The sequence below is a fragment of the Gavia stellata genome, chromosome 14, assembly GCF_030936135.1.
Source record: "Gavia stellata isolate bGavSte3 chromosome 14, bGavSte3.hap2, whole genome shotgun sequence".
NCBI classification, from domain to species: Eukaryota; Metazoa; Chordata; class Aves; order Gaviiformes; family Gaviidae; genus Gavia; species Gavia stellata.
In genome coordinates this window covers 2,327,104-2,336,157 of record NC_082607.1, presented here as the reverse complement: position 1 = coordinate 2,336,157, position 9,054 = coordinate 2,327,104, and the positions used below count along the sequence as shown (strand labels likewise).

Here is a 9,054-nt window from a genome sequence, read left to right as displayed (position 1 = left end):
TGTGGTGTGTCCTATGTGTGCATTAACTTTATTAAAAAGAGAATACTTGAGAAGTATGAATATCTAGACAAAAGGTGCCAAATGCAAAAGTTACTTGCATCTATTTTCTTTTTGTCCTCTCATATTTTTATAGTATTAATAGAGATTGTGCAGCTAAGGGGTAACTTCAACATTTGAAAGGTTCCTCCTCGTCAAAGCATGACGTGATTTTTAATAGTAGCTCAGCTACCTCTATTTACAACTACTGGAAACTTAAAAGAAAATAGATGCTATTATTCAGTACGTGTTGAAGAAGAGGCAAGAAGGAGCGTAGAGGGATGGAATTGCTCGTGAAGTTGTAGAGTAACTATGTCTTCATTATACTGACACAATGAAAACAAATCTAAGTAATTCTCAGAGTTTTCAGCAGCATAATGTTTTCAGCAGATGGTGATTTGTTTGTGCAGATAGGCCGACTGTCTCCCACGCATTTCTGCTGCCACTTGCTCGGTGCAAATCTGTGTTTGGTTTAATTTGCCCCTCGAAGGTGATGAGGGAGCTGAACGGAGCTCTGGTACCTCTGGCAGTACAGATAAGCTCCTGTTCACGTCCTCCAGACAGACTCTTGTATCTCAAGCTTCCAGAAGAGAATTCGTGTTGCACTGTACTCTTGTTATCCTGAAAAATGCTGACTTGAAAACAGAAATCATTTTGGTAGTGATAGTACAGTACATGACGACATTTGTAGTCTTGCTCCTCGGTGAACAGAAACGGGTGTTTGGCGCGGGCTGAGCTGGAGGCGAGCAGCCTCTGACGTCGTAGGGTCTGGCTGGAATATATATGGGACTGCAATTTTCTCCCCTTGTCTGAATGACTCTGACAGTTCTAGCTTGGTTAAGAGAGCGAGTTAGATTACACAGAGAGAACAAACGAAAAAAGAGACTACAAAGTTTTGGTGGAGTTTTGCAAGGTTGGTTTTGGTTTGTTTTTTTTTTTTTTTTAAACTTTCATCCAATATCCTTAGGTTCTTCTGTGCACAGCTTGGTCAATAATTCTGGAAAACCTCAGGCAGCAAAGAGTGACCGATGTATATTCTCAGATGCAGAAGGAATTTAATTTTTGACTTTCTATATTAAGCACTAGCTATTTTCTCTCGCTTTCCAAAAATTCTAGTTAGATGCAAAATGACTTGAAAAAATGCAGAGGTTTAGTTTTGTGATGGAGGAGAGTATATCCTAAATTGCTCAGAGCATTAATACGAGTTTATGGTACAGTACAAAAATCACACTTTTAATTTTTTAAGGAATGTTTTGAATCGGTCGTAATCCATTTCTGGACTTGATTCAGTTGGGTTTTGATGGGGAAAAAAGAAAGTGCAGAGGCTCTCCTAGTTCTGTATTGGGCTTTAAAATATAAACACCTGTCCTATCATCTCTCTCATGTATATGTATATATATACACACAAATATATTTATAAGAAATGTATTATTTCTTTGACTGATGGGTCCTTCTACATATGGTAACCAGGAATAGCATGTATGCATCAGTTCATAGTCAGAATCATAGCCCTTTTCGATCAGTCCTGTTGAGCTAATGTAAACACTATGGTTTCTGTTCGAAAGCCTGAAAACCTTGAAATGCAGAAGAAATGCTTTTCATATATTTCTGACTAGCCGAAGATCCACTTACTTATTTATTTTGTGTAGGGGTTGGGGAGAGATAAAACACGTGGATTCCAGAGAAATCATTTTATAAGTTTGTGTATTTTAGCAGCAATTAGAATGATATTAAATATGTTCTTAAATGTATCTTTTCTATGTAATGAAGTACTGTGAAGATGACAGTGAAGCATCACTTTGCTGTGGCGTAAGTATTAATCAAATGTGTTACATGATTAAGAGCTAGACAGCAGGGTGTGCTAGAACAACAGAACTATTGCTTATTGTAAAAAAAAAAAAAAAGCTTTTTTTTGTGCATGAGAACCTTTTGATAAGCATGAAAGAAATAACTTGGTTTTAGAAATGTTATTTTAACTTGGTTTTGTATCGGGATTCTTTCTCTGAGTTAGGCAATTGATTTCTCATAGCCTCCTTCTGTGGAATAATTATAATTTCGTAGTACACTTGGATGCTCTCTCTCAAAACCCAGATCCTATCCAGAGCCACTTACGGTTGCAGAACACATAGTATCAACCCAAGAGGTGCAGTAGAAGCAGTAAAATGATTTTAAACCTTGTACCATCTCGCTCCCTGATCCAAAACCTGGGTGCTCAGCCAGCATCTCATGAACTTGCTGAGCTCCTAGTAGGCTGCGCTGCTCAGTGTGTGTTGCAGAGCCAGGAGCAAAGTCTCTCTCCGTGCACTTTCAACAAAAATACTCCCGGAGTCTGCCTAAGAAAAGGGTTTGAAGGTCTGATGATGTATCAGACTCCTGAAGGCTAACAAGGCGTGCAGGCAGGCCAGGGGTTCCTCTGCTGCCGTAGGCTTAATTCTCGGGCATCGGTGCTTCAGGGTTTTCCCTAGATGTGCAGTCTTGCATGATCCCTCTCCTGAGTTGCCGGGGCACTTGAGGGCATTTGGAGACACCTTGGAAAACAGGGCTCGTGCCCGGAGGGGCTTTACCTGCAGCGGAGCGTGAGCCCCACACGCTCTGTCCTCTGTGGAGATGGAGCTGAAGGTCTTGCGTGCATCTTCCTTCTCAGATTTTTCCTGGCTGCAAATCGGCTGTCTCTGTAGCGTTCCCATTTCTTCCCGGACCAGGGCATGAACGACGAAGCGTATTTTGCAGTAGTGATGTGCTGTTGACTCAGTTCAGCCCAAACTTTGCCTGCTTTTTATTTTCTCTTACCACCTTTTGTTTTTCTCTTTGCCATGCTCCACCTCTCTTCTTCAGCTTCCCTTTATTGCCTCTGTAGGTTATTTAGGACGCCTTTTTGGAAACTTACAGTATCTTGATGGATTTTATTTTGGCTAGACTGTAAGATTTAATTCTCTCTATCCCTCTTTTTCCCCAAGACTTTCCATATTTTTTATTTCTGCCTTACTTTGCTTGCTAGCAACACTCCCAAATTGCTGGAGGTGGATTTAATGAAGATGGAAAGTTTGAGGGCTGGCTTCTCGGCTGCTCGGCACCTCTGTGGCCACCCATACCCCGCGTGGAGATGCTGCCGGATCGGACGGGGCAGCACGTGCCTTCCCTTGCTCTGATGTCGGTGGTTGCGGGGAGGCACGGTGGCAGGACTGCTCCCATTCTGCTGCCTTACACGCAGCGACGTAAACCAACACTTAGTTCCACCTGCTACCCCTTAACGCGGGTGCTCCATGTCTACTGCACGACTCCTGTCTTCCCTTGCGATGTGAATTGCGGTTAATGTAACCCTTGTAGAAGTCGTGTGCTTCCAGCCTCGCGAGGTGTTTCTGTTTTAAATAACCCGTGAAACCTTTATGTTGGTCTTGAACTTAGGAGGGTCTGGGCGGTTTTATCACTCCTCTCTATCTTTCTATCACTCCTTTCTCCATAAATTAAGCAGAGGCCACCCACCCCCCTTACCCCAATCAACCCCACCCTGCAGATAAACAAGCTAAATATAATCATGAAGAAATAATTTGTGGAGGATTTTTGGCTGCTTAAAATTTTGCGTCCTGTTGCGTATTTTAATTCTCCCTCAATGTTTTCTTAAACGTACACCTCAGCCGCTTCTCCCGCACAGAAGCGGAAGGACTGTGTAGTACACAGAGCACTGAAAAGAGCCGACGCCGGGTGCATAGTACAGAGAGTTTTCAAGTAATTTAAAAAATGTGGAAAGGCCAACGACAGTGTATTGCTTTTGACAATGTTTGAGGCTCTCTTGCCCGCAAAAAGCCAGATGAACCTTGGCGAGCGTGCGAAAAGGCCGCTCCTGGGTGTCTCAGCAATGGTTTTGACGGCCGTTCAAAATCACGGAGTATTAACATGAGAAAACAAGTTTAAATCGCTAATTTTTGATATGAACTTGATTAATATTTCATCTTCCACCTGAGCAGTGAATGAGAGGGAAAACTGAATAGCTGTTGGGTTAAGGATGTCTTGTCAGCCCTGACTTGGAGTGTCCTGCTATCGTCGGTCTGTGTCATGAATTCAGTGTTTTAAAACTGTATTTGTGTGTTTACACTTCTTGATTTCCTTTTCTTCTTTTTTTTTTTTTTAAAAACCGTCATGCAAAGTTTTATAAAATGCTAATTATTTACATGATAGACTGAAGGAGCAGTTAACAATCCACGGATAAATCTATATTTAGTATTGTAGGGAGCTGTCATTGTGTTCTTACAAGTATGTATTATAGAAAATTACTGCGCATGTGCGATAGATAATTTTCAAATATTAGTATATCAGAGGTTTACACAGTGGAAAAAAAAAAAAAACAAACCTCCTTTATGTACAGTAAGTAACAGCCTGCAAAATTTAGTCTAAAAGTTGTCTTTTTTTAGTATTAGAAATGCAAAGACCTGTTGGAAGCTTGTACATTTTTAATATGTCATGTTCAGCCCACAGCAAACTTACACAACTGTGCTATGAATCCCTGAAAAATTAGATTTCCAGTGGAATTGCTGTCACAGCCTTAACTCTAGTATTAGAAAAATGGTGCTTAAATACATTTATGTGCATGGATGTGGGTACCTGGTAAGAGTTTGTGAGAATAATTTACAGTAAAACCGAGCAGCTCAGTGCTGCGCTTACGAGTGAATACTCCTGATAGATAACTGCAGCCACATTTGGGAACTGACAAATGTGTGAATATTTGGGAAATACTTAAACCGGTGGACAGTTAAGAGCAGTTCCTCCGTTTTAGGTTTCTTAATTGGCAAGCACTGCATCTCTTCCCGGTTTCTGGGTCTGTGAGAGGCAGAGGGGATGGCGAGAGGAGCCGCTCCGCAGGCCGGGGGAGCCGAGGTCCTGCCGGAATATTCGCAGGAGGGGTTGCTCTTCCCACCGGCCTCGCGCCTGCACCGCGCTTCGGCAGATAAAATCAAAATCCTCCGTTTCTCCTCCTAAAAATGTCTCCTCAGAGAGTGGTGGCTGCTCAGATATTCTCAGAAATCAAAGTCTGATGATTATTTTTCCGTAGAAATACTACTATAGGCTATTCATTCCTCCATGAGTCATTAGAGCAGACTTCATTTAGAAATACCAGCTGATGTTGGAGCGATGAAATTCACGTGATTTAGGCTCTCCAGTTCATGTTCTGGATGATTTAAAATACTCCAAAAATGCACAAATCTATTAGAGTGATGTCTACTTTCTATATTGATTTTTTTTTTTTTTTAACAGGTGATATTTATGCCCATATCTTCACATCCGCTATCTCAGGTCCCTTTAAATGAATACTTCAGGGATTTTGATGCCACTTGTTGGCAGACCAAATGTAATATTTATATGCAATGAGCTGTTAGTTTTTGTATTGTACAAATGTAAATTTGTAAAGATTTTTTTCTAGAGTTTTTTTGAAGTCACTGATGTAATCTAGGATGTTTCATTTTCCAGCTGTGGGATTGTCTTAATAAAAAAAAAGATAAACTCTTACGTTGGCTTTGCATTACTTACTAAATAGTTTAGACATTAAAAAGACCCCCCAAAAAAATTTTGAGTTTTCGATGTAAAAAGAAAATCACTTTTTGATTCGACTAGATAATTTTGTAGTTAGAAAAAAGGAAACTTTTATAAACTGGATATAGAAACTTTTATAGGCCGTGCAGATCTCAAGCAGGATGGGACGGAGACCCCCACCTTGGCCCAAGGCAAGGGCTGGGGGTCTCTCACCCAAATTGTCATCCGACCTGGCTCCAAAATACTGTTTTCCTGGGCAAAAGGAGAGGAACAGCTAAGGCTTTTCTTGGGAAACTGTGTGAAAAGTGCTGTCGGGGGCGACAGGTCTGTGCAGAGCCTCCCCGCGCAGCGCCGGAGCGGGACACAGGCCGGTTCAGGCGGTGAGATTCAGCTCGAGGAGGAGGTCGTACCTAGTTTTAAGGGGTATTTAACGCAAACCAAAGAACTACTCCTTTTTCATCACTGTTCATGCCCTTTGGTTAAACAGCAGCGATAATACCGTTTAAACAGGGCTTTTCCTACGCAAGCAGCGCCTGCGGCCGGGGGTGGACGGCACTGGGTTTGGCTTAAAGCCGCCTGGGGGTCGTGGCCGGCGCAGGCTGGGCACTGCCCCGGGGGTCTTCCGCCTCGGCCGGGGGCAGATGCTGACCGTCACCTGCAAGCGGTTCAATTGCCAGGTCCGATAAGGCTGACCCCGCGCTGTCCCAAATAGGGGAGGGGTTGGGGACCCTCGGGGGCTGCGTTGCCCACGGACGCTGCCCGGAGGCTTTGAAGCCCTTGCATCCCACCCCGTGCAGACGATTTAATGCTCAAAAATAGCTGTTCCAAGGCATTTGGGTAAGGACAGCCTATCCTGCCCCGTACAGCTCTCGCAATACAGTATTTTGGCTTTTCCCCTCTTTAATCTCCTGACTTATTTGACATTTCATTCGGTTGCGCCGATTCAAAAGGGCCAAATGGAAATTCCTTTCAGACGTGAATGAATATCTTCTTTTTAACGCAATGCTCATACTGCAGGCCCCAGGAACAGACGGACTTTTTTTTCTTGGCCGTGTTAGTTGCAGAGAACAAAATTAAACTGGGACTGCACAGATGCCGAAGCCCCCCCTGCTAAGTACATCCATCAAACAGCATCAGCGAGAAGAAATTACACTCTCTTCAGAGCTGCTTTACCTCATCAAGCCACCCTTCGCGGTCGCTCCCACAGATGTTATATCACAGGTGTTATATCATATACTTTATATCATCGTGTGTTTAGGTCATAGATGATAATAGATATTATAAAATACACGATACAAAATGTCGATGTGGTAGCGAACAATTCAATTATTCTTCCAATGCACTTTGGAAAGGCATTCTGTAGAAGTATTTTTTTTTTAACGGTACTTTTTGCAGATGTTTTAGAATTAAATTGTGATTTTTATGCATTTCAGCAGTGTGTGGACTAAATACAACCTTGCCCTGACGTGCAGGACAGCTGCGTCACCCTGACGCTCATTTCCAGCCTGGAAAACACCGCAGCACCCTCCTCCGTCCACCCGTCAGCTGCTCGCGCAATGCTTCACGCGTGCAGGGCTCTGCCCGCCATGTCGGTGGCCGTGGGGCACCCTCCGGCTCTCGGAGCCTTCTCGACCTTCACGGGAAGGGGGAAGCCAAGCTTTGCCTCCATCCCATCTTTTCCATTCAAAATAGGCACTGCAATGGGATGATTTGCCCTTCGATAATTAAATCCTCATTGAAGCTGCTTTGCAAGGCTCAATGAGGTCTGAAAAGGAGTGCAACGTATGTTTGCATACATGCCCTTTCTTCCTTTGAAGCTGTTCGAAGGCTGGTTTTGGGGTGCAGGACAGAGATGCCGCCACGGGGCCCCGTGGCAGGCGGGGAGGCCGGGGGGAGCGCCGGGCAGGCGGCCCCCTCCTCTGCCCCTGGGAGCCCGGACTTTTGGGTTTCTTTGTTTGTCAGTGAATAAAAGCCCTTTGTCTTAAGACGTGGAGGATCGGAAGTTGAGCCAGGAGAGCCTCTCCCGTGACGCAGGCGCTGGCGGTGCTGGCAGCCATCCCACCCCAGGCCGCCTTCCTCCCGCTCTGCCTCTCAGCGAAACCCCTTTCCCCTCCCCGCCGGTGGCGCGGTGCGGTGGGGTCCGGCCCGGCGGCTGACGCAGGGCGGCCTGCCCTCCTCTTCCAATATTTGCTCGGGCACTGGGAGGGAAGGTTTTAACAGCTCCCGCTGACGCAGGGAGCTCCGGCTTCACGCCTCCCCTCCCGGGGCTGATGTGCCGCCGTCCCACGGATGGTGCCGGCAGCTGGTGCGGAGCATGAGGGACCGGCTGGCGGAGCTGCGGCAGCGAGCCGCAGCCGAGGGGGACCCGCACGAGGATGCCCAGTGCTTCGACAACCCGGCCTTCGCTGGGGATGATGCCAGCCCCGTCGGCCGGGCGCTGCGGGAGGCAGCCGAGCTCTGGCGAGCGCTGGACCGGCTGGAGCAGCTCTCCGAGAGCATCCACAGGACGCAGCAGACGGTGCTGTGCTGCACCTCCGAGGAGAGCATTGCCCGGGAGAAGCAGGGGCTTGGCGCTGCCAGAGCCGCCTTCGCCCGTGAGGCCATGGCCCTGCAGCCCCAGCTGGGCGCCCTCCTGGCAGTGCCGGAGGGGGGGACGGGGCGAGCGGGCCCCCGCGTCCGCCAGACCCAGCTGTGGCTGCTGCTGCGGCGGTACCGCACCGTCCTCGCCCGCCACTACGCCCGGGAGAGCCGCTACCGGCAGAGGCTGAAGGAGCAGATCGGGAGGCAGGCGGAGCTGGCGGGCATCGCCCTGGGGGCCGAGGACTTGGACCGGCTGGCCGAGAGCCCCGAGGCGCCCCGCATCGTGGGCCGGGACCTGGAGGAGCTCAAGGCCAAGCAGCACCTGGCCTTGGCCCAGGCGCGCCAGCGGCAGCTCCTTGACCTGGAAGCGCAGATGGCGGAGCTGCACGGGCTCTTCTTGCAGCTGGAGGGGCTGCTGGCCGAGCAGCACGGGGCTGCTGACAGCGTGGAGCACTACGTCCTGCGCACCCTCGACTACGTCGCCCAGACCGGCGGCGAGGTGAAGAAAGCCTTCAAGTACCAGCGGCCGTCGCGGCTCTCGGCCCTGTTGACAGCTGTGCTCGGCCTCTGCGCCTGCTGCACCTGCCTGCCCTGCCTCGGCGGGACCGTCCGCTGAGCCGGAGCTGCACCGGCAGGATTTTACAGCAGCTCTCAGGGATTTCCCCCTGTGCAAGAAACGGTGCCACGAGAGGCTGCCGCTGTCTTGCGCTTCTTGCATGGCGGTGCAGGGACCATGCACGCCCTGTGCAGGGACTGTACACACTTTGCACGGCAGCACGTGGACCGTGCACGACTTGCACGGTGGCGTGGGGACCACACACGCCTTGCACGATGGCCCGGGGACCATGCACACCGTGCATGGCAGCATGGGGACCATGCAGACCTTGCGTAACGGCACGGAGACCATGCTTG

General features: G+C 48.0%; 1 protein-coding gene across 1 annotated transcript; it reads left to right on the top strand.

The window, feature by feature from the left end:
* The first annotated feature begins 7,876 nt into the window (after nt 1-7,876).
* LOC132318136 (syntaxin-1B-like) lies at nt 7,877-8,758 on the top strand. The gene has a single exon (XM_059824323.1). The coding sequence runs from the start codon at nt 7,877-7,879 to the stop codon at nt 8,756-8,758; it is 882 nt and encodes a 293-aa protein (XP_059680306.1).
* The last annotated feature ends 296 nt before the right edge of the window (nt 8,759-9,054 follow it).